The following is a 25629-nucleotide window of genomic DNA, read 5'->3' as shown; positions in this document are numbered from 1 at the left end:
AGGATTTTATGTGATCAAATAATTAGGCCCTTCTTTTTTTGCGTTAATCTAAACGCGAGATTTTTATGAATTTTTTAAACAATGATTTCTGGGATTCAGTACATGTATTTCCTCTTCATGTAAGACAGAACCTCTACCTTCAATTATATGGAGCACTTATTCATAATGCGGTAATAGTAGGTACGTCATTGGTTGAATGAGTATTTCCCGAGAAAGTGGATAGGTCGCAACAGTCCGTTAGCTGAGTGGCCGTCAAGAGCTGCAGACTTGACGCCACTTGATTTTTATGTAATAGACAAACATGTCGACAAATAACACCACATCAGTTGAGGAGAGTTATTAGAAATAAGATGAGACGAATAACAGTGCATACCAAATTATGTGGACTAACAGAAAACAGTAATATTTAAATATTATTTTGTTGTGAAACTCATTTGTGGTATAATAAAAAATATATATAATTTGTCCTATTGTGAGCACCCTGTTTGAGTGAAATCAATAAAACTGCATGGATATACTTTCGGTTAATAAAATTATGAAAAATATCTTGAAAATATGTTCCACTCTTAATACAGGATACTCTGCAATACGTGGAATTTTTCGAAGTTTGCACCTATTTTGTGAACACCCTGTAAAAGCTATAATAATGAAATTTTGTATTTAGACTTTTGAGGTGTGATCAAATCGAAAATCAAATCCATTTCTTTCTTAAAAAAATGCCTAATATGTTTTTTAATTTTTGAGGGTCTTTTCTTAATGATTGTAGGCCGTAGAAAAGATCACATGTCAAAAAATATAATATCAAAAAGTAGGCCTTTTTCCTAAATACGGAGGTGTCCCGACTTTAAGTGAAACACACTGTACATATGATTCGCGCATTACAGTATTTTGTCGGTTTATGAAGGAATCACCAATCCTAGTAGTTCTGTATACGCCATTTCATCCATTCTCATATAATTACGCCAATCGTCGGGATCTTCTCTCAAAACCTTCATTAAATTTATATGTGAATGTATATTTCTGTTCAGAAGCCATTTTTTGACCATCTTGAACGATGACGTCTATTTATTTTTTTTTACTAATGTAAAATAGAAAGAGGCTAATACCAAAAATTCTTCGCTTGGATACATATTCCTGAGAAACGTACTGATTGCTGCCTGCAGTGTCTGCAGCCTGCACGGTCTTATCTGCATCGTGTGGCCACAACACAGTATTCCGTGTTTATTGCGCAAACCATACCGTGCAAGCAAGTCGCTGTCGTGTAGCCGCCGCATTAGAATGGCTATATCCTGGCCTTGAAGTCCAGTATTTCCTGTGTTCTGTCTCAGTCTATTTGCCCTTAGCCCGCCTGACCACACTGGGAGATGTGCCACAGAATGGCTCCGGGCCAATGAACACTGTCTCGGATCCCTTCCTAGCAAGTTCATCCGCTTTCTCGTTCTCACAAATGCCTGTATGCCCTGGCATCCAACACAGTCTAACTGTATTATTGGTGGCCAGTTAAGTCGGCATTTGTAAACAGTCCCACACCTGTTTGGAACTTATCTTGTGTGCGCTTAAAGCTTTTATTGCAGCTTGACAATCAGAGAACATACAGGCTGGGAAATCCGTGCAATAGGGAAGGATGGCTATAATGAAGGCGTCTCATAGTCACAGCCGGTTTCGCCCTTCAACAAATAAGATCCACTTCCACTTGTAATTTAGCTACCGGTGGTCATCTTTGTTTTCGTCGTTTGCCTTTTCTTTAATAGATGTCACTACTTATACAATTGCGACTTCGGTATTCCGGTATGTTAATACAATAATAATAATAATGTACACATATGCGGAAATGGTACCGTTGACGCGAAACCCGAAAACCCGAAATTTTGCAAAATCGTTTTATTTTTTTTCTGTCTTTATTTGAAAACGAATTTTAAAATAAATTGCATATTTACATTGACACTTTATTCGCTCTATCCAATGGCGTTAACATTTTTGCAATCCGACGTTTCGTCTTCGAGGGGTCATCATCAGGTTAATTTTTTAAATACGTCGCTGCTATTTTTATGACAAAATCTAGTCATTTTTAATTCTGAATTAGATGATATTACTATTGTAATTGTAATAAAAAGGTTTTTAGCTATCATTTAAAATTTTTCCTGAGTACGGCTCTGAACGCTTTCAAAATATCTATTGGAGGAAAACATAACAGTATAAAACTCAATACAGCACAAAATATCCACAATTTTTTTTAATCAACAATTTAAAAAGTTTACCTAATAAAAAAATAATACGAACTTATGAAATATTTTATTATTTCTAATTAGTATTGCTGATAATAGTAAAGAAAATTGTTGGATACTTTGTGCAGTATTGACATTTACACTGTTATGACTTCATCCAATAGATATTTTCAAAGCGTTCAGAGCCGTACCCAGAAAAAATATTAAATGATAGCTAAAACAAGCAAACAAGCAAAAACTTTTTAAGCGATTACAATAGTAATATCATCTAATTCAGAATTAAAAGACTAGATTTTGTCATAAAAATAGCAGACGTATTTAATTAATTTCAATAGATTACCAGTAAAGTTAAAAAGATGCCAGTCACTTATTGCATTTAAAAGAGAGCTTGTTAAATACATAAAAGTAAATAACATGTGTTAATTGATCCTTATTTTGCCTATCCTCTTACTGTGTGCTTGTATTTATATTTTTTAAATTGATTTGTGTATATTAGGATATCCTATATATTTAATAAACAACAATTACTAATTTAAAAAATGAACCTGATGATGACACATCGAAGACGAAACGTCGGATTGCAAAAATGTTGACGCCAATGTATAGAGTGAAAAAAGTGGCATTGTAAATATGCAATTTATTTTAAAATTCGTTCTTAAATAAAGCCAGAAAAAAATTAAACAATTTTGAAAAAATTCGAGTTTTTCCGGATATCTCCGGAACTACCCGAAATTTTAAAACTTTTTAAACGGCATATTGTTAGGTATAAAAAACCACAACTTTTTCTAATCTGAGCCACCCCGTATCTATCGTTTCCTATATGCTAATGCTATCCCATTCCTTATCTTGGACACACTGTATATCTATGAATTAATCAAAATTTAAATAAAATAAGTACACTAATCGATCCTACGGAAAAAACATATTATTTATATTATTTATTCACTATTCGACTTAGGTTTATAGTAATACTGTACAAAAATAAAGTTTTGGGTCAAACAATGGTTATTTTTTTCGTTTTGACATACACTTTTTGCCAAAATAAAAAAATGTACAATCACAATTCAAAAACATGATCAATAATGCAAAAAAAAACAAAAAATTATTTTTGCAACAATGATTTTTTCAGTTATTGAACACAAAACACAATTTCTTTTGTATTTTTTCCGTACAATTGAATGGTGTAATCAGTTTTTAATTTTTTTTTAATTTAACAAATTATCAACAATTACTGAAAAATTCATTGTTGCAAGTCATTTTTTATTTTTATTTGCATTTTTGAGCATGTTTTTGTACTGTGATTACAGATTTTTTTATTTCACCAAAAAGTGTATGTGAAAACGAAAAAAATTTTCTCCAGCAGAACTCTGTATGATGTATTTTTTTAAGTAGAATTTTTCTTTGAAAAAAAAACTGTTTCAGACTGGAAAAATGAATATCTCGGAAACTTCTTGATTTTTTTATCTAAAAATATTTGTGGTTATTTAAGACACAGAAAGGTCTCCAAGTTTCGTCAAAATTAAAATGCTTTTGCGGAAAAGAAAAATAAAGAACGAAAAATCTGAAAAAACCTGTTCGAAAGTTGTATATTTTTGCATGATCTACAACTTTTGTATTGGATACTTTTTGTTTGACTTCAACTTTCACCAGAAATCTCAATGATACAATTTTTCAAAACTTTTCAACCCCCTAAATCAACCCCCCGCCATTCCTGCGCATGCATTTATTTATTTTTGTTTATTATAAGCCCCTTTACCATTTCCACTTATAAAAGTCCAGCCTATTTTGCTCGCAGGAATATTATGACACCCTGTCTATAAACATTGTCATTTGTAGGTATCTCGAAAGCAGGATAGCCCTCAACTTCCGATCCAGGCTCGTCGAGCACTCCTACCGCCTCTACTTCCACAACCAGAGCTACTACAGGGTCACCGTGCTCGACGGTAGACTGGACAACTGCGCCCAACGACTGACCGACGACATTGAAACCGTCGCCAGCACCGTCTCCCACCTCTACGGCCAGATAACGAAACCCTGCTTCGACATACTCCTGATGACAATCGCCCTGGCCAACTTAGTCAAATCGCGCAACGCTAATTTGATAACGGGTCCGGTGATAATATCGGGGGTGGTGGTATTCTCCGCCCTGGTTCTGAGACTGGTGTCGCCCAAATTCGGGCAACTCGTGGCGCAGGAAGCCGAGAAGAAGGGGTACCTCAGGCACGTACACGGCAGGATTGTTAGCAACGCGGAGGAGATCGCCTTCTACGGCGGCCACAAGGTGGAGAAGAGCCACCTGAGGCGAGCCTACAGGATACTGGTGGAGCATTTGGAGCACATGTTCGGGGTTAAGCTGTGGTTTGTGATGTTGGAGCAGTTCCTCATGAAGTACGTGTGGTCTGGAACAGGTAATTAGGAGTTTTAACGACTACCAAAATTTTTTCATTTATTTTTAAATTTCTCCTCCAGGCATGATCGTCGTGTCCCTGCCGATCCTCCTGGCGAGCGGAAAATCGAAACCGCGCCTCGCCAAAAACCTCCTCTTACCCTCCGTCTCTTCCGTCGCCGAAGAGGTCCCCCTGGCGTTGCCGGTAGATGTGGACGGCGACAGTCCCGACGTTGTCGACGACAACGTCTCGGAACGTACCCACTACTTCACTACCGCCAAGAATTTGCTCCTCACCGGATCGAACGCCGTCGAGAGGCTCATGAGCAGTTACAAGGATATCGTGGAATTGGCGGGGCATACCGCGAGGGTGGCGAATATGTTCACCGTGCTGGAAGAGGCGAGTCAGGGCATCTACCACAAGACGCTGGTCGCCAAGAAGGAGAAGGTCGGGGATTTCGAGATCGAGTACAGGGGGGACCAGCCGTTGGCGAAGGGTGAGTTCGTTGACTTTTTATTCGTTTGTTTGTTTGGGATCTATTTAATTCTGTAAATATGAAATTCAAACGTCTAATGAACTAACAAATGTTGTCTCGCTTCATCATAAATTAAAACGATATCCATTAAGTCGGAGTTGCTATACACGTAAGCTATTTTTGACACTTGAAAAACTAATGTAAACACTATCGCAACAACGATAATACTTAAATTGGATTGTAGTATTTGGGGCCACGTGGGTGACTGACGCTACAGACTTCAGTAGCCCAGCGATGTAAAGGTTGAAAATACTACAACTTCTACAGGGTGTTTTTAAATGAAGTAGAAAAATGGTACCAGTGAATGTAGAGCCACAAATAAGAGGATTGAAGTAAGAATACCTTATATGAAAGTTGCACCCATGAGGCGATATACCCTCTTAAAGGAGTGGATTGAAATTCACATTTTAATTTTTTCCTCGGAAACAAACGGACTATAATTTTTTTTTTACGATATTGACTCCATTTTTCAGTATATCTAATAAAGCAATTAATTTTCTCATCTAAAATATGTACCACATACAATTTTTTATTGTATTCGTACCTCGAAATAAATAAAATCGTTCCTTTTCCGACGTTGCGCCCAGAATTTGTTGGGCATTTTTTTTTTACCCAAAACGCCTTTTCAATTAAATCGATTTCCCTCGCAGGCAAGCTCATCCACTCGACCAACAACGAGATCATCCTGAAGAACGTCCCGATCGTAACGCCCAACTGCGACATCGTCTGCCCCTCCCTGAGCCTACACCTGAAGCCGGGCGAGCACCTGCTCATCACCGGACCCAACGGTTGCGGCAAGTCCAGTTTGTTCAGGATACTGAGCGGCCTGTGGCCCATTTACGGCGGGGAACTGCAAACCCCCAATAATTCCATGTTCTACATACCGCAACGGCCGTACATGGTTATCGGTAAGTCGGCGTTATTTTTTCTTCGACGCGTCCGATGGTTTTCTCTTTCCGTCAGGTAATCTAAGGGACCAGGTGATCTACCCCGACACCTACGCCGATATGATCAACAAGCAGATCACCGAGGAGGACTTGAGGAAGATCATGCAGATGGTTCACTTGGAGCACATCGTGGATAGGGATACCTTCCACGAGGTCAAGGACTGGACGGATATACTGTCCGGTGGGGAGAAACAGAGGATGGCCGTCGCCAGGCTGTTCTATCACAAGTGAGTTTTCCGGTAGCGAATATCCTATGAACAGTTAGTCGTTGCGTTGCGTTTGAACATCCGTTCATGGGATGTTAACACTTTTTTAGATTGTTTTTCGGCAAAATCCGGAGCACGATGGGTGTTTCGAATTCAAATATACAGGGTGACCTATTTGAAATGGGAGCACGCTTGTAAATATTTTCAAAATTAGTTTTTCGTTAACTAATCTACGCAATGAGACGCCTTTTCATTACAAGTGGCAACAAATTTGACAATGTGTACTTTATTTTTTGAGGAATTATCGGATTTCTTTCTTTGCAAACAATGTTTTAGTGAGACAAAAAGTGTTCTTGACAATAGTTCCATATTACAAATAATTCGAATGCCCTTCTTAATTCTGTTAAATAGTCCAATCAGTAGGTAGAAGTGCTGACAAAAATACCAAATGGAAACAAAAAATATGGTGATATAGGAAACAAATTTCTAAACATGGTGTTTTTTTTTCCTGTGGCGTATAAACGGCGAAGTTAACCTAATAAATTCATAAAAGTAAAAAAAAAACGGTTTTTCGCTAATAAAAAAAAACGAACTCCATTCGAAAAAAGTTAAATGAGAAAGTTGTAGCTATTAAAAAAATCTATCGATTCAATTTTTAAATATATTGACTTTTCGAGATATATCGAAAAACCGTTAAAAATCTACTTTCTTTGTTTTTGTTGTATCTCTTGCAAATTAAGGTTTTGAAACTTGTTACTTGCTGTAAATGTAGCCCTCGGCTAGCAAAAAAAGTGCCTTTTCTGAAATAAAAAAATATTAAAAATTTTTCGAGATATTGATTTTTCGAAAAAAAAAGGTCATCTCGAAAATCGGCATTTCTTGCTCGACGAATAGCCGTAGAGGAACGAATTAGGGCTCATTTTTTCCCTTAAGAGTTGTACTTTCATGGTAAAAAAGAGTGATAATGATTTTATTCATTTCAAGTGTCGAAAAATGACTGAAAAAAAGTAAAAATTTTTTGGTCCCGTTTTTCTTGAATATCTTCTTGCGATTTTCATTTCTCGATAATGTCTGTTATAGAAATCGATTGCTGGCATTTTTACGCAAATCTTAAAAAAGAAAACGTTGCTCTACGACCTTCTGCAGTGGAGACAATTTTTTTTTTTCAAAAAATTCCACAGGCCACTATTGAAATGTTACAGTGCTACGTTTTCTTTTTTTAAAATTGCGTAAATATGCCAGCAATCGATTTCTATAATAGACATTATCGAGAAATGAAAATCGAAAAAGGTATTCAAGAAAAATGCAACCAAAAAATTTTTCCTTTTTTCAAAGTTATTTTTGGACACTTGATATGAATAAAATCGTTTTCGCTCTTTTTTACCGTGAAAGTACAACTCTTAAGGAAAAAAATTAGCCCTGATTCGTTTCTCTACGACTATTCGTCGAGCAAGAAGAGCCGATTATCGAGATGATCTTTTTTCGAAATATCGTTATAACTCGAAAAATTTTAAATATTTTTTAATTTAAAAAAAGGTAGGTTTTAACCAAAAGTTATATCTTTTTAAATATAACACTCCATTTTTGTATTTAACCTGCTTAAAATTTCCATTCAAATGATCGTAATTGATATTTATACGAAAAAGTGTTTTCAATGTAAAAATTGAAAAAATTATTTGTAATTCAATGGTTTTATGCCCAACTGAGTGTGCCATGAATTTTTTGTATCGAAACGTCGGCACGTCCATGGCACACTTAATTGTGTGAAAAATTGCGCATTACAGAAAATAAAAATTGACAAAATCTCATGCCTTATTATAAACTAATGCAAAAAATTGAAGGGTCAAAAGAATTTTCGAAATTTTTACCTGATTTTTGACACGACTATTTAGGTGAAAAATTAAAATTAATCATTTTGAAGCATTTTTGAATTAAAAAAAAGCATTTTGAAGCTCTCAGATTCTAGTTTTAAGATCTTTCGGTTAAAATTTTTTAGGGGCTACGATTATCATGCAATTCTAAGAAATAGTGACTTAAAAAAATTTTGCAATTTTTTTTTTGAGTCGACGGACTTGGAAAATTTATTCCAGCTAAACCATTGCATGAACCAGATAACTGGTTTATTCAGCTTTAATTTCCTTTTTTTAAAATTTCGATACGACCATTATTCTTCGAAATATTGGACTTTTAATAGAAAGGGATCCTTTTGTCTTCAATCATCGATATCTCGGCGACAAATGGTCGTACAAAGAATTGAAGAGCAGTTTCGAAAACTGTAATAAATGTCCTATAACATGTTGCCGCAACTTTTCGGAATTTTTTTTTTCATATCGTACACGAATTTTAAAAAATGGGAGAAAAATGGTAATTTATAGTTTTTTAGAAAATTGACGGCTAAATTAGAAATGTTCAAGAAATGACTAATGTTAAGCATGACTTTTACAGTTCAATATACCCAGAAGAACCCTGTGAAGTTTCATCTCGATCTAGCAATCCGTTTCTTTGTTTCAAACAGTCATACTTTTTAAAAAAATTAAAGGGTCACGTTTTTTGAGCTTAAACACTTCATAATCATGATTAAAATGGATTTTTTTTTTGAGGTTTTCTCACGATTTCTACCGCAAATAACGTTTAAATTGATAAAAAAAAATTGAAGAATTTTCAAAATTTTTCCGTTTTTTTTTTGTTTTTTGGGAAAACCTTCCCAAACAAATTTCTAGTTAATTTTTGAGCAGTCTGTAATAACGTAAAAAACATTTTTTTTCAAATCTACCCTTTTTCTTCTCTGAAAAAAAATTTCTAAATTTTTTACCCTTTAATTTTTTGCATTAGTGTCTAACATTTGAATTTTACTCGAATTTCAAACACAGAAGCACATATTCGTTACAATTAAAAAAATTTAAGTTTAGATTATAACTGCAATATTGGAAGTCATACAGAAAACATTTCATTTGCGTCTGGATTTTGTGCCCTGAATAAAAATTCTCTCTACAGAATCGTAAAATCCTCACGATTTAAAAACTTGTTCAAAATCACAGTAAACAATTCGAAGATGCGGTTATCACTGTTCAAAAAACACAAGGAACTGCCAAAACGTGTACAATTTGTCCCTTTTTGTACAGATTAAAGGCAAAAATTGTCAAAAATTCAAGAAATCTCAGGCCTCAGTTATGTCCATTTGTTTATGATTATGAATTTAAATTCCCTTCCAGTACAAACATCTCATGAACAGTAATTTGTCGCAAAACGCTTTAAAGAGTGACCGCAAAATCCGCCTGTTTTTGAGACTTTGACAGAGGCGACAGGAAAAATCCTAAAAATATCCAAAAACTCGTGAAAAATTAAAATGAGCATTCACTTTTTCAAAAAATGTAGTGGTTGAAAAGACAAAAAAAGTGACAAATTAAGAATCATCAACAGTTAGTTGTAAAACCCCAAATATTTCTATGTTGTTATCAAAATAATATTATGAACGTGAAAATATCTAATTTCGTATTTGTTAAGGTCTTGTCCATATTGAAAATCAACCCTTAATTTCCCTAAAGGAGAAAAATTATCCCTAAACTCCTAAAAATGCAAAAAATTTATCAAAAGGTAAAAATTTTTTTCTTTTTCTTTTATACGTGATAATTGAACCGTTAATAACCCAGAGTCACTAGATCCGACGTGGTTTTACCCTCATTTCGGGGTATTTTCCTTCGGATCTAGTGATTCTGGGTTATTAACGGTTCAATTATCACGTATAAAAGAAAAAAAATTGTAACTAATATATTTTTTGCATTTTTAGGCGTTTAGGGGATGATTACCCCTTTAGGGATATTAAGGGTTGATTTTCAATCCGGACAAGACCGTATCAAATACGAAATTAGATATTTTCACGTTCATAATATTATTTTGATAACAACATTGAAATATTTGGGGTTTTACAACTGTTGATGATTCTTAATTTGTTCACTTTTTCGTCTTTTCAACCCCTAAATAAGGGTGATTTTCGAAAATTTTCGAAAAAGTGAAAGTGATGCTCATTTTCATTTTTCATGACGAATATTTGGATATTTTTAGAATATTTTTAGGATTTTCCCTGTTGCCTCTGTCAAAGTCTCAAAAACAGGTGGAAAAATGTTTTTTTTTTGCGGTCACTCTTTCTCATTGCGAGACCCAGCGGGAATTCCGTTGACTATCTTTCTGCTTGCAGGCCGAAATACGCCCTGCTCGACGAATGCACTTCCGCCGTCTCGATAGACGTCGAGAGCCACATTTATCAAAGCGCCATCGACATGGGAATAACTCTGTTGACGATTACTCACAGGCCTACGCTGTGGTACGTACGACGTCGTTTGACGTTATCGGTGGTAATCATCGGTACAATTTTCGTTCCAGGAAATTTCACACCCACATTCTGCAGTTCGACGGTACGGGGTACTGGGAGTTCAGCGTTCTCAACCACAGCGACAGGCTGCATCTGAAGAAGGAAAAGGAGGAATTGCTGAAGAAGGAACCAAGCGCCGATCGAACGAACAGGTTAAAGGAGCTAAATAAATTGCTGGGGGAGGATGTCTAGTTTTCTTATGTTTTCTCGCTCCAAGGTGGTAAAACGTAGCAGGTTTAAAGGTTGTTTCTTCCTTACGGAATGTCGAGCGAGTTTCTTGTCGCCGCGCAATTATTTATTGTGATTATGTGTTCGTAAAATTTTCTATGTAGCTTTTTAAATTGTATTTTTAAGTAGGCAAATACTGATTAGACGTTTTTGTGTTAAATCTATACGGGGCGTGGCTAAAAGCGCGAGGAAAAATTCATAGACCTTTTTTTTTCATAATTTCTAAAATTAGTTGTGACTTCACGGGAGTGTGTGCGGACATGTATTTGTGTTAACGCCTTGTATAAAACGGAGGGAAATCTCGCTACAAATAATTTCCCCGGAGATTTTCCGCGTGTGTCATCAAAAAAGCTTTGATGATATTTTTAACGGCCTTCGGTATCGATGATTTTGGGTTTCGAACAAATTTTAATATTATTCGTTGTGATTATTGAACCATAGAACAAATAAACGTTGTTTAATTTTTTTGTTTGTTTAATTTTTTTAAATTTATAAGAAATCGCTGATTCTTCCTAAAAAAATTCCAGTATACTATACAGGGTGTCCAGGAAATGGTAGGAAATCTCTTAAATTTGATTAGGACTTTTAAAAATAACAGCGCAGGTTCATATAATTTTTTTTATTCGGCTTGTGTCGAGTCCAAAACCATTTTTTCTTTGTATTTTTTTCGTTTTTCGTTAAATTTCATTTTACCGATGGGTCTGGGGGCGGAGCGGTACTGGCAGCGTTGTTCCCTAAAAATATTTATAGGCCTGCTTTTGTAACGTTTTTTGCCATTTTTACGATTTTTATGTTTCGAGTAAAAAAAATGTACTTGTCGGTATCGGTGCAACATACTGTTTCCGAGATAAAAGCGTTTAATGAAGATATCGTTCCATTTTTGACACATTTTGAAAATAATGGACTAATGAATTGGAAACTTTTGTCGATTATCGTTAAATAATAAACGATTGTTATTTTCACATTTTTGTTACGATTAGCAAATATTAGGGAGAGGGGAAATCTTTTGATATATCGGGATTGGTACAGTGTCTTTATCGTTAAATGCATTTACCTTGAAAACAGATCATCGATAACAATTAACTGCACCTTTTTCACTTAAAAAAGTATGAAAGCGTTAAAAACGGTGACAAAAATAAAATATTAATCTCGAAAACGGTTTGTTAAAAACGAGTGCTAAAAACGATGTGAAATTAAAGAATTTTCTCAAAAACGGTATCATCGATCACAAACATGTATCTTTTTCACTTTAAAGTTCACAAAATTGTCAGAAATCAAAATTTAAAATAATATCTCGAAAACGATTCGTTGTAGCATCGATAACAAACAATTATACTTAAAAATATTCGAAAGTGTTAAAAACAATGACGAAAATAAAAATTTTCTCGAAAACTGTAGTATTATCGATAACAAAAAAATATACTTTTTTCACTTTAAAATTCTTAAAATTGACGAGAATCACAAAAATTGAAAAAATATCTCGAAAATACTTAAAAATACACAAAGGTGTTAAAAACGATGAAATTAAAAATTTTCTTGACAACGGTTTGTAGTATCATCAATAACAGATAAATATACGTTTTACACTTTAAAATTCACAAAATTGTCAGAAATCACAAAAATTAAAAAATATCTTGAAAACGGTTCATTATAGCATCAAAAACAAACAATTATACTCAAAAATACACGAAAGTGTTAAAAACGATGACGAAATTAAAAATTTTTCTCGAAAACGGTTTGTAGTATTATCGATAACAAACAAATATACGTTTTTCACTTGAAAAGTCACAACATTGTCAGAAATCACAAAAATTAAAACAGTATCTCGAAAACGAATCGTTGTAGCATCCAAAACAAACAATTATACTCAAAAATACATGAGTGTTAAAAACGATGACGAAATTAAAATTTTTTCTCGAAAACGGTGTGTAGTATTATCGATAACGAAAAAATATACGTTTTTCACTTTAAAAGTCACAAAATTGTCAGAAATCACAAAAATTAAAACAGTATCTCGAAAACGAATCGTAGCATCAATAACACACGATTATACTTAAAAATACTCGAAAGTGTTAAAAACAATGACGAAATCAAAATTTCTCTCGAAAGCGGTTTATAGTATCATCGATAACAAATAAATATACCTTTTTCACTTTAAAATTCAGAAAATTGTCAGAAATCACAAAAATTCAAAAAATATCTCGGAAACGGTTCATTGTACCATCAATAACAAACAAATATACAAATTTCTCTTTGAAAAATTTTGAAAATTTTAAAAACGGCAATAACAATTTTAAAAAAGTAGACCAAGACTGCTGAGGATGTTTTGTCCGCAGGTCGCCAAAGTGGTTATCGGTAAATTGAATGTATTAATAAAAAGGTTCAAGCAACAACATTTACTCAAAAGTGACTCCACAGGGAGAATCCAAATTAAAAAAAATTATAGTACTAGTAATATTATTTTTGCAAGACCTCCCCATACCTGGACATCCTGTATAATACAAATTGAGATTATCAATTTCTCTAGACTGTATGCATCGAAATTCTCTCTAGCGCTCAGGGGAGAAAGTATGGACAGCATTTTAATTTTTTTACAAATTTAAAAATAGTAATTTATTCCAATATTTTCTAGTCGGTGAATCACAGTAACCAAATATTAGTTTTAATTTTTCGAACTTACATATGGCGCCATCTAACGTGAATAAACATTAACTAAATCAACACGGGAAGATAGGTAACTGAGGTAACCCCTGTTCTTGTTCTGAATTAATTGAGTTTTTAGAAACTAGATGGCGCTCTCTACAAAAATTTTCAAACTTCAATTCTTTTGCGTACAAATACTCAAATGAACTGGGCTTTTAGCAGTTAAAAGGCGCTTTCTGCTTTTCAAGTGGGTATATATTATTTCAGTATGAGAGACATGAAAAAATTTCCCTGTACTATAACAGTACTGGCAAATCCAAAACTCGAGGGAATTTTTCTCGAGCTCGTGTGATTTTCGAGATATTCAATTTTTTTCTTCAGGAAAGCAACTTACACAAACGGAGTACGTTAGCGTATTCTGCGGCTCAAACTAGATACGGTGCCGCCTTTAGACGTCATTTTAATTTTTTGACAATTTTCATGGACTTATAGTCCATCGATTTTCTTAAAAACTTTTAGGTCTCAAAAAAATCTGAAAAAATTCCCCTGGACTATAACGATACTGGCAAATCCAAAACTGCATACAGTTCCTCTCTAGCTTCGTCAGTTTTCCAGATTTTCGATTTTTTCCTTAACGGGGGCATTTGCACAAATACTGATCAACCCAGCGTGTTCAGCGACCCCAGTAGCGTGAGGTACCGCCTTTAGATGAGCACTTTAATTTTCTGAAAATTTTCATGGATTGATTTTCTCAGTAAATTTTAGGGCCCAAAAATATCTGAAAAAAATCCCCTAGCAACTGCGATGAATCTAAAACATCTGATTCTCTCTTCTAACGATTGGAACTTTTGAGATATTCAGTTTTCTTCGATAACTAAGCCACTAGCCAAACGAATTATACAACACAACGTTTTACAGCTCAAACCAGTATCATTTATCTAGGGCTCAAACGGTGTCGCATCTAGATATATATTTTAATTTTTACAATTAAATCATGTAGTTGATTCTATAAACACTTTTTCACTCGAAGGAATAGAATAGAATCGCACTAACCAATTAAAATGCATTTAATTCTATGCCTGTACCATCTAGTGACAAGAAATCACAATAGTACTAAGGTTGCGCTATCTAATGACACAAGATTACAATAACTCTAACCAATTTATTTGGAAAATAGGTAACTGTAATATTTCAGCTTCTGTGACGAATTAATTGGACTCTTAAGAATTAGATGGCGCTTCTGAATTTCGGATTAGGAGAATTAAACAAGAATTGGAAGGTGTGAGAAATAAAAAGAATAGTTTTTCATTAAAATTTTATTAAATACATAATATATTTGTATATATCTATATAAAATATGTTGTATCATAAAAAGCTACCGTAAACTTAGACATGGCACCATTCGTTCAAAAATTTTCACATTACAATCGCAAACGACACATGTACTTTTCCTGATTTGAGAACGAGACAGTTTTTAGTTAACATTATACAGAGTGTTTGCAAACTTAGAGGTGATTTCTTAACGGTGTGTAAAACGTCGATTTCAATAACGAAAATCGTTCCAGCTGCAAAATGACACTTAAAATTAATAATGGCCGTTAAAAGTTATTGAGAACCACTGGGATCGTACCCGAGTTACATACTACATAAAAATGGTGAATAATTGATGTACGTAAATGGTGCTTCATCTGATTTTTTTGTCCTGTTTTTGTAATAAACAGAAAAATTGCTGGTTCAATTTTAAGTAATCGTTGATTCTACTTTAGTTTTCATGGCAGAGTCTTTTGTAAAGTTGTAAATCAGCAGTTCCAAAAAAGTTTCCATCAAAAAATATTTTCACCAATTGGGTTTTGACATTTCGATTTTTTTACTATTTAAGTTTCTAAACACCCTGTATGTGGATAAAACAATAATTGATTTTTATATTTCTAAAAAAAATCCAAATGAATAAAATAAAAGCTATATGGATTATATGTATACAGAAATTATTTTTTGTAACAACTGGTCCCTGTGAAATGTTTGAAAACTATAGTAGGATCGTATTCGATGCAAAGTACAGCAAAAAATTGTCGGTCTTTTATCAAAGGAAAATCGTGTCATCATTTTTAGAACGCGTAAGTAGAACCATTTCCAATTTAAAATTAAATTGAATGTAAAATCTGAAATACCGCTGCATACGCACTGTGTTCTGGTGGTAGCTGTAGTCACCCAGGCGCATCGAGTATACGAAGTGGTCGGTTATACGTTAAATACTAACCTGGCACGCTTGGTCATAAATGAGAGACCGTCTCCAAAAACAAGTAAACAACAATGGCGCGTACAGAGGAAAAATGTAGTAGAGGAATTTAAAAAACATATTGGTTTTATAATAAATTACATACATTTAAAATAAATAGTCTACGAGAATAAAGGAATTTTTGAAGGGACAGGAGTGCCAGACGTGCACTGATCCTTTCATCAATTCATAATGCAAGAAATTATTCAATTTCTACATCCCCTAAAACCGCACTGCACTGGATCCCTTGACAGGCAATGACTTATTACTTTGCATCAAATATGATCCTACTATATACATAAAGCACAAACATTAAATGCAGATTAATAATTGTATTACCGTTACTCACTAAAAGCAATTAATAAGTAATAATAAATGCATAAACTATGTTTTTGTGCTGCCACTTTAGAAAATGTCCGTTTCCGATCGCTTTTAGTTCGGAAAGTGCGTCGTTGACAAGTTAGATCCGAAAGGAGGGAACAGCTCGGTAATGTGACACTAGAACTCGGTAAAGTAACTTTACCGAGCTCTTACGTCGAAACTTGTATTAAAAACAAAGTTCAAAGTTGACGCTTAGTTTTTACTCTAAGTCGTTTCAAGACAAATAGCGATGAAAGTGACGAAGAAAACATTCGATATAGAAGCGACTGCTGCTGATTTTGATATAAACTTATGACCAATGTTGTAGTTCTATTATTGTCAAACTATTGGCGGCAGCACAAAAAATATTGAACGCGCCACACCCAGAAAATATACTTACAAGGCTTTTTAGGGCTCCTCCTTATCTTGGCACGTGGATAACTATTTTGAATACAAATACGGACAAAAATAATTATCTTACTGATTGGCACCTAGCATCTTACGAAATATATCACCCATTGCGATTTAATACAAACATACGTCAACTACAAGCTTTCAGTCAAGTAAATACGACAAAAAAATATATAAAAACCTTATCTTACTATTTACTTCCTATCAGTTCCGAAACAGTCGTGAGAGCAGTACAACTTCTCGTTGCGCAGCAGCAACTTCTTCCCCATCAGCGGCTTCTTGCACACCTTACAGGCGAAACACTCGTCCACGGCATGGAAATGCACCGTATTTAGGCTGCACCCCACCTCGTCCGGCTTGATGACCTTGCCGCACGAGCTGCACTTGCTCGCCTTGCTGTGCTCGAAACACGGGAGGCAGTACGGCATCTCGTCCTCCAGGGTGTAATCCTGGCCGGCGAGCGGCTTGTCGCACTCGATACAACAGAAGTGCTTCAAGTGGAACGTGGAGTTCTCCGCCAGGCAGTACTCCTTGGTGAAGATCAGCTCGTCGCAGGCCTTGCACCTGGGGAAGCCCCGCACCTTGGCGTAGTCTCTCCCGCAGTAGACGTTGTCCGTTTCCTTGTTGTAGAAGTAGACGTTGTCGGCGAGGATCTGGTTGCACCCGGCGCACTTGAAGCACTGCGCGTGGAACAATACGTTGGCCCTGTCGATGGTTACGGCGAACTCGTTCTCCTCGAACGGTTTCTTGCAGTAGTGGCAGTCGGGGAGTTTTACGTTGTTCAGGATCTCCCGTAGGCTGTCCGGGCTGTAGTCCTCGTAGAAGTCGTTGGTGCCCTGTGTAGCTGCCTTGATTTCTGGGTAGTCGATGTCTTGGATCGCCCCGATGGTCACTTGGCTCGGCTGCAGGTAGTCCTCGTCGATATTGATTTTGCCTGGGTGCAGTTCTGACAGTTTTTTAGTAGGTTTGGCGCCGGGCGAGAAGGTTTGTTGACTTGGGATGACCCCGCCTGGATGGTAAGGATCGTACGGTGCTAAGGGCACGTCAGGGTTTGGCACCTTCGATGGACTGTTGCCTGGACCGGCGTACTGACCAGGCCTGAGACGGCTTGAATTTTGGTCGTAAGGCACATTTACTCCCTCCGTAGGGACATTACCACCTGGATACGGTTGTTCGTAAGGCACATTTTGAGTGTATGGGTTGCTCAGACCCAGATTCGATGAACTATCGTTGGGTCCGATATACTGTCCTGGTCTCAGACCGCTCGAATTTTGGTCGTAAGGCACGTTTATGCCCTCTGTAGGAACATTACCACCTTGATAAGGTTGTTGGTAAGGCACATTTTGAGTGTATGGGTTGCTCAGACCTAGATTTGGTGGAGTATCGTTGGGTCCGGTATACTGTCCTGGTTTCAGACCTCTCAAATTTTGGTCGTAGGGTGAATTCTTAATATCGAAAGGTACGTTGGGGCCTTGTGCGGGAATATTGTCACTTGGATACGACTTTTCATGTTGTCCAAGCAGATTTTGATCGTGTGGTACATTTTCGTCGAGTGGAGCTTTGTAATCGGGATATCTGCCCGTAGGTACTTTAAGTTGATTCTCTCCAAATTTGTTATCAAAGTACCCGGGTGGGTAGTTCTCATAAGCCAAATTTGGTGGCGCAAAAGCATTTTCTTCATTGGTATTTTCTCGTCTGGTAGAATTTAGATCGTTGGGGTTGTAAGTACCAAACGCGAGATCTTTTAGGTTTTTGCCCACTTTAGTAGGAGTTAGCATTTCCGAAACTACGTTGTACTTGCCCGGTACGTAACTCGGTAACCCTGGTCCGTTATTTTTCCTCATTTCTCCTACGTTTTCGTAATTAAGCGCGTTATTTTCAGCGGGTGTTCCAAAGTTTTGTTCCTGGTCATCCTTTTTGTGACCGCTTGGGTACTTGGCGAGATGTTTAGCGAAATTGGGGTGTAACTGATCCAAATCCTCCATAAAACTCGTCTCAGGCTCAGAACCCGGCACCTCGCTTTGTCGATAACCGCTCGGACTTCTCGAACCAAGTCTCGGAACGTTAGAAGTATAGTTGGGGTTTCTCGAGGGACTGTCGCCGATATATCTCTCGCCTGGTCTGTACCCTGAAGTTTTGTTGTAAGGGGCGAACGCGCTGTTTGGCTGATTGGAAACGTTTCCGGGTGTACGCTCATCAGTCGGTACATTCTGTTGGCCGACTTTGTATGGATAGGGCTGTGCGTGATGGCCGCTTTGCTGTATAAACTGACTTGGAACGTTCTTCGGGTTGAAATTGAGGTTTTGCAGAAGGTTCTCGTCAATCGTCGGAGGAATATTTTGATCTGGATGACTACCCGCGATATAGTTCCTGCTTTGTCTTGATTTCAACCCGACGGAAAACTGAGCATTTGTGGGCACCTGATTCGTATCTTTCGTGTAACCGGGGTAGTTGATATCGCGTACGTTGTTCGAAACCCACGGATTAAGGTTTACTTCCGTGGTACTGACCACATTCGGCTTCAACTTAGGTAGCATTTTGTTCGTAGGCTCCTGCAAATTAAGCTTCTCCAACTTCTCGTTCACGCCTTGCGGTTTCAGCGCGTTGGCCCTGTTTTGCGAGTGAAGTTTAACGATTTCCGACAGAGGTATGCCTTTCGGGTAACGACTGGCTATCAGAGCCGCCTCGCTGGGGTTCAGCATGTGCAGATTAGCTTTTATGATGTTCGACAAGCTCACGATTTGTCCCACGCCGACACTAGTTTGTTTCACGTGGGAAATGTAGTCGTTCATCTGTTTCAGTTCGTCATTGCTTAGTTCGTGGCAAAGCGTCGGGTCGATGTCGTGGATAGGGATTTGTTTTTGCAGGAGTTGTTTCCTGTCCTGCGCCGCTTGGGAGCCCTTGACAGGGAGCTGTTCTGGGGGCAGCGTTTTGAGGTATTTATCCACCGTTTCATTGTGGCCTTTCGGGGTCCAGTCCAGTTCAAGCTCGTCTTTTTTACCAGGCAGCTCTGCGAAAATAATTTAATGTTTAAAAAACTACCGGCAATTAATTGTTTGGAGGAACTTACTTATCTTCCTCTTGATTTTATTGGGTTTACTTCCCAGTAACTGGAATTGGGCCCATCCGTAAATATCGTCATCTTGAACCTCGTGTTCTTCTTTGGAGCACTTGCAAATTTTACAGCATTTCCTCCAAAAGTGAAGATCCAGTCCTAAAAATTAATTTTTATAGCACAGTAAAACTACATTTGCTTCAACAATCAACAACACGATAAAGTAATTATATTCCAACAAAAGAATTGCTGAAGTTGCAAAACTTACCAGGGCATTTTTCTCCGCATTTCAAGCAAGGGGCGCCGGCTCCAGTCTCGTGGCCTAATCTCGCTTTCAGTCTTCTCTCTCTCTTGTCTTCTAATTCCTGCAACCAGTTCGGGGTTTCCGAAACTTCAATTTCGCTACTCATTTCGCTTTAAAACTTTCCGACACAAATAGCTGCTCCACCCATGCACATCTATCAATTACAATGAACTCTCTTATCAACAAGTGGTCTTTCGAGATGAGTAATTTCTATTTCTGAGTCATGATTCGTGTTGTAAACAATGTCGGGTATGGATACTGATCGTTATGGAGAAAAATCGACAGAATGAAGTGAAGTTAGCCGTAGGCGTACTGAATCGCTCTATACTTTACCAGTTACCGTTCATCGGATAGTTCCTAGCGTTTCATAATTTATTCGGCCTGCAAAGGTGGGATTAAAATAATTCTTGTTGCGTGTTTAATTTTTATTGCCTTGTTATTTCAACTACAAATTTTATTTTGGCGTATTAGTTAAACTTAATAAATTCACAACCACAGTTTACGTTTTGCAAGTTTCACATGTTATATATTACAAAGTTGAACGGGTTTAATTCAATTTTGTATTACAGTACGATTGTCTAATAATATTTGTAGTATTGCTGAACAAAGTATAGGATAGTTTCACCCTGTACTAGGATTGCTGCGCTGTTTTTTTTTTTGCTATTTTGGTGACTTTTTGACCTTAAAAACTTCAAAAATTCTTTGTTTTGGAGTAAATTGCCACAATCTGATATTAAAGCAGTTGAAATCTCAATTTTTGCATGTTTTCGACCTATTGCCGTTTGACTTCGACCTAAACGATCTCATTTTTGACCACCTTATTAGAATTTTAATCAAAAAACGACACTGACAACAATTTATGATCGAAAACAGGAAAATGGACTGGGAAAAAGTTTGAGAAAACTAATCAAGAACCAGCGCAGTGACCCTACTAGAAATAATATTTTTTTGTAAACATATCGAACACCTAAAAAGTACAAAAAACATCCTAAAATTTAAACTCACAGCCAAAATAACAACGTGTCAAATGCATTCATAGTTTGATTTTGTAAAGTTTTTTTTTAAATAAGGGTCAACGATAGATAAAAAAGTATAAAAGAGAAAATACTATCAAGAATTAATTGTGTTTGATATTATCATACAGGGTGTAAAAACGCTAAGAAACCAGGGCGTGCAGTTAAAAGATCACCACTTGATATACCTATTATTCATTTATTTCGTTAAAAAAAATTATTGGCACACAGTCGAAGGAGAATTAAGTAGATGACGCGACGGAAACCTTACACAAGTGGTAGGCTTTTAAACGTAAGCGTAAGTCTTATAAAAAAACACATCGGAACAACATTAGCCGCAAAACGGTTCAACAGTTTCAACAACTTCAGTTTTAAACCTCTATAATCACATCGTAAACGTTGAGCTCACCTAACGCTTGAACCTAACACTTCCCCAAGCTTTCGTAAATGAAACACACCATTTTCAAAACAGATCAAATAACGACACACTTATTCCTATCTAACGCCTCCTGGATGTTGTCCAACATCGGACTCTGATCCCTGCTGCTCAAATTGTCGATCATATTAATCAGTTCCTTAAAAACCGCCACTACCTTCCAGTTGTACTTGGCACTGCACTCAATATAACCGGACTTCCAGTGCTTTTTTACTAAGTTTACTATATCCCTACGTTTCTCGTCCGTCCCGCTGGCTATAGCGGGTTTCGAGCTGTTACTGGTGCCTTCCTCGGGGACGATGAGGTCTTGTTTGTTGCCCACTACGAGCAGCGGGACGTTTTGCATGTTGCGGGACTCACAGATCTGCTCCCTCAGCGTCCGGACGTATTGGAAGGTGTCGATGTTGGATAAGTCGAAGACTAGGATGTAAGCCGTGGCGCTGCGCAAGCCGTAATACCTGTAGTTGGCCCACTCGTAGTACGAATTGACTGGGAAGTACGGTATTACGGGCAGGTCCGATATTTTTATTTCGTACAGCCTTTCGTTCGTGATGACCGAGGGGTAGTAAGTGTGTTTTCTGTCCGTTGGGATGTACTCTTCGCAGAATTCGTTCCACACGAATTGCTGTTTTTTGGTCGTAGCGGGCAAGTTGGGGAAACATGAAACAAAGGAAAAAATAATTAGATATTATGGTTTCTAAGACTGGCAAAATTGGAAGCTATTTTACAAATCTGCACATTTAAATTTCATGTCACAAGAGTAAGAAAATGAGGGAGAAAAAATTCCCATTAACTAGACAATTTTGATAAATAATATTAAATATTGTCATATACGTCAGATAGAAATCCACATAATTATAAGAAATATGTCTTAAAATTTTGAATTAAAATCAAACGTAATCAACTGACATTTTGGGGCAAAATCCCTTCTGCCAACAGTGTCCACCATGAAATAAAAGTTTGAATTTTTAATACATTATGTATATACGAGTTAATTAAATGTCTCATATTTTGAGAAATTCATTAAGCAATTATAAAATATAACAATTAAAATCCAATAAATACAGACTTACGTTAAACCGCCATTTTGGTTTGAATTACAGTCACTAGATATGTTATCTAGTGACTGTAGTTTGAATTTAACGCTCGCGCCATCTCACGTCATTATTCTGAACGTTCTAATTCGCAAGATTGTTAGTAGATGGCGCCACAAATCCGATTATTTTGATCGGTGGTTTACAGAGCTACAATTGTTAATTATTTTATTATTTACAACGATTTTCCGTCAAACCGCAGAATGTAAAGGAAAACTGAGACTACTACTGATATGTTTTTACCTGGATTCAGGCCATTTATAGTCAAATTGAATAAAATTAAAATTTTTGAAACAATTTACCAATACTTTAATAGCCATAATGTAATTAATTGTATATATTTGTAACTAAGATTTCAGAATTTAACTTTTTTAAAATTAATTTGCGATTATAACACATTTTGTTTTCTTTTTGTATTTATGAACACATTTGTGATCAACAACAGCTGACGCCATCTAATTCAATTTCCATGAAAATTCTAGTTTGCTGAATCGTCAGTAGATAACGCCATGTAGAATAATTTGATGCCATATCCAATTATTTTTACACAATTTACCGAAATTAATCCCTATAATGTAATTATTTGTACATTGTAATTATGATCTTTCATTTTTGTACATTCTTGGTTTATAAAAGTGGTGGTAAAGTAATGCCAGCGACATCTAATTTCATTACCCCCACTCTTCTAATTAACTGACTGGTTAATAGATGGCGCTACGAATTCTCGTATTTAGAGGCCGAATTCAAATTGTTTCACAATTTACCAATATTTTTCCCCACAGTGTAGTTAGGTGTACATATTTGTAACTATGATTCCATAAGTTTACGTTTCTTATATTATATTTTATTTTTATTTATTTCCTTATATTTGCAAATTTGATCAGACTACTACCATCTATGTCCATCACCTTGAAGGTTCAAGTTCGGTCAATCGTTAGTAGATGGCGGTACACATCGACGGTCATTTTTTCAATTTTTGAGGTTAAAGAATTCGGTCGGTCTTTTTCGATTATTATAAATTGGTTACTATTTTTTACTGGGCTTTGAGGATAAAGAGATACGCGATTTTTCGCTTGTTTTAGGTGAAACGCCATTTCAAATTCAGTTATCTCGTACACGATTTACGACGAGAATAGTGTCCCAAGAAGGTAACTATTTAGTCGTACGTTTGTCACTCTGGACATATTAATATTACATTACGTTGTAAAAACTTCTTATAAGTGTCATTAGTGTCGTGACGGAGAAAATGTGCAGGGTCGTTTATAACTTATTAGGCCCTAAGTTGCCTGTTATTTTTCACGGAGACAAATGGACAGCCGGAGAAGATAATCTACTTCGGACTTGCCTCAAAGAAACAGATATTTATGTTGTAATAAAACCAGGCAAGATGAGAAGGAAACTTATAACTTACGTCTTTGTTATTATTTTACTGTGGATAATGGAAAATTAGAATAAAATAGTCCCAAAGTTTAAACCATATATGTGTATTATAAAAAAAAAAATATAGTTACTGTACATTAAGATAATTGTAGAAATATATATCTTTTGATGCTCTTCGTGACGTCGGGACAAAATTTTTATTGCTTTCATGAGTAGGGAACGTTGTAAATCATGTCGTAAAACGTTGCTAGTTACGTCGAACATTCAGGGGCATAAAACTACATAAAAAGCATTTATTCAATAATAATGACGATCATATCAAAAGCAGAAAAAAGTTTTAGTAACTTATCTGCATAATGTAAAGAGTATTATGGAAAAACAAAGTACCTACATTTTAATTTACTTCCATCAAACAGCAATCGATTCAAAATTCAATTAATCTCGGAATTCGTGCTTTTTAATTAGATAAAAAGCGCACGCCAAAGAACATCTTAAACAAGTGAATGCCTACTTTTTAATTCACGGCTTCCGTCGACGATCGTGTGAAGAATTTAGAGGAATTTAATTATGACGTCTCTGTTAGCAACGAGAACCGATTATTAAAAAATTCTTTCTAAGTCCCACGCGACGGAATCTAGTAAATAACAATAGCACGGTCTATACGGGGTGTCCCGTTTGCCTTCATCAACCAAATCAATTGATAGCGATTTTGTGGATTTATAGAACATAGAGAAATACGGCGATTCTTCTACGGACCATGGGTCTATCGTCTTTTGTTTTCGAGATAGAGAATGTCAAATATGACTTTTTAAAATCAAATGTAGCGATATCGTTTCCATTACACTTAAATTTGGTTTTATTTAATTTCACACAAGTAAGATGTTGCTAAAATCAACGTTTTTTGAGAAATCACAATTGAGGCTTCTACAGTCGACCAACTTTTGTCTTTAATATACAGGGTGTCCCGCTAAGGTCGGCGAGGTACGATATTAGGGAAAGTATAAGCCCTAGAACTTCGGGAAAAAAAATTTTACTAATAAATCAACCAAGAAAAATGGCTGGAAATAGTTTTCAAGTTCGTAGCTCGGCCGCTAGGGGGCGCAATCTACATACCAAAACATAAAGTAGAATTTTTCTTAGAAATGTTTCCTATTCAGGTATATTAAACAGTACAAATATGGATAGACGGATTCATTGCGCATAACTTATTGACATTTTGTTCTATCTCTCGATAGAAAGGGTGGGGGAAGCCCACTACTCTTTACTTGGAGCTTGTTTTCATCCATAAGAATCTGCGTTATAGGCTGAGAAACTCCTGGTTAAGAGTTGCAAGGTACTAGGGTAGACGTTCGAACACGTCCTTTGATAGCGCAGACGTCCTACAGCGATCTTCGCCTTAAATTTTGCATTTTTGCCTCCAAAATTTTGTCGATCTTTGGAATCCGCTTGACTTGTACTGATATCTGGACTGTACATAGTTTAGTGTGCTATTCGTATCTTTTTAACACTCTGTAACGCTTACCTCTCACAACTATGTTGCGTTTTACAGGATTGGTCGCAACGGAAAACATAAACTTCAACCGGTTTGGCAATGCAGTCACATTTATTAATCCCCATCCCCTAATCCGCGCCGCAGTTCCCCCCTAACCGGTTTCCGCTGGAGACTTCCCAGTTTTTGTCCTCTCATCCGACAATTCGGACGGAAACGCTACGTGATCGCCGACGGGGCGCTACGTGACCGCATTTCGAAAATTCTCCCCC

General features: G+C 36.3%; 3 protein-coding genes across 3 annotated transcripts in view; 1 reads left to right on the top strand and 2 right to left on the bottom strand.

Annotated features, from left to right (window-relative positions):
* The window catches only part of LOC108911664 (ATP-binding cassette sub-family D member 2), a 35914-nt gene extending 24552 nt beyond the window's left edge, over nucleotides 1-11362 (top strand). The window contains exons 3-8 of the mRNA XM_018716651.2: nucleotides 4062-4633; nucleotides 4695-5108; nucleotides 5798-6055; nucleotides 6111-6321; nucleotides 10496-10621; nucleotides 10681-11362. Coding sequence (XP_018572167.1) covers nucleotides 4062-4633; nucleotides 4695-5108; nucleotides 5798-6055; nucleotides 6111-6321; nucleotides 10496-10621; nucleotides 10681-10861 — 1762 coding nt within the window. The 3' untranslated portion in view covers nucleotides 10862-11362. The remainder of the gene's footprint in view (nucleotides 1-4061; nucleotides 4634-4694; nucleotides 5109-5797; nucleotides 6056-6110; nucleotides 6322-10495; nucleotides 10622-10680) is intronic.
* A 4290-nt stretch (nucleotides 11363-15652) lies between these two features.
* Nucleotides 15653-20140, bottom strand: LOC108911667. The gene is made up of 3 exons (XM_018716656.2): nucleotides 19910-20140; nucleotides 19657-19800; nucleotides 15653-19596 (listed from the first exon to the last, which is right to left on the bottom strand). Exons 1-3 carry the CDS (start codon nucleotides 20049-20051, stop codon nucleotides 16781-16783), a joined length of 3102 nt encoding a protein of 1033 aa, XP_018572172.1. The 5' UTR covers nucleotides 20052-20140; the 3' UTR covers nucleotides 15653-16780.
* Nucleotides 20141-20363: 223 nt separating this feature from the next.
* LOC108911654 (ras-like protein family member 10B) lies at nucleotides 20364-22019 on the bottom strand (the record flags this gene model as incomplete). The annotated part of the gene is made up of 1 exon (XM_018716640.1): nucleotides 20364-22019. A coding segment is annotated over one exon (588 nt), but the record flags the coding sequence as incomplete, so codon positions are not given.
* Between the last annotated feature and the right edge of the window lie 3610 nt (nucleotides 22020-25629).

Source organism: Anoplophora glabripennis, unplaced genomic scaffold (genome assembly GCF_000390285.2).
Source record: "Anoplophora glabripennis isolate ALB-LARVAE unplaced genomic scaffold, Agla_2.0 scaffold537, whole genome shotgun sequence".
In the NCBI taxonomy this organism is placed as follows: domain Eukaryota; kingdom Metazoa; phylum Arthropoda; class Insecta; order Coleoptera; family Cerambycidae; genus Anoplophora; species Anoplophora glabripennis.
The sequence above is the reverse complement of the archived record's forward strand: the minus strand, read 5'-3'. Positions and strand labels throughout refer to the sequence as shown.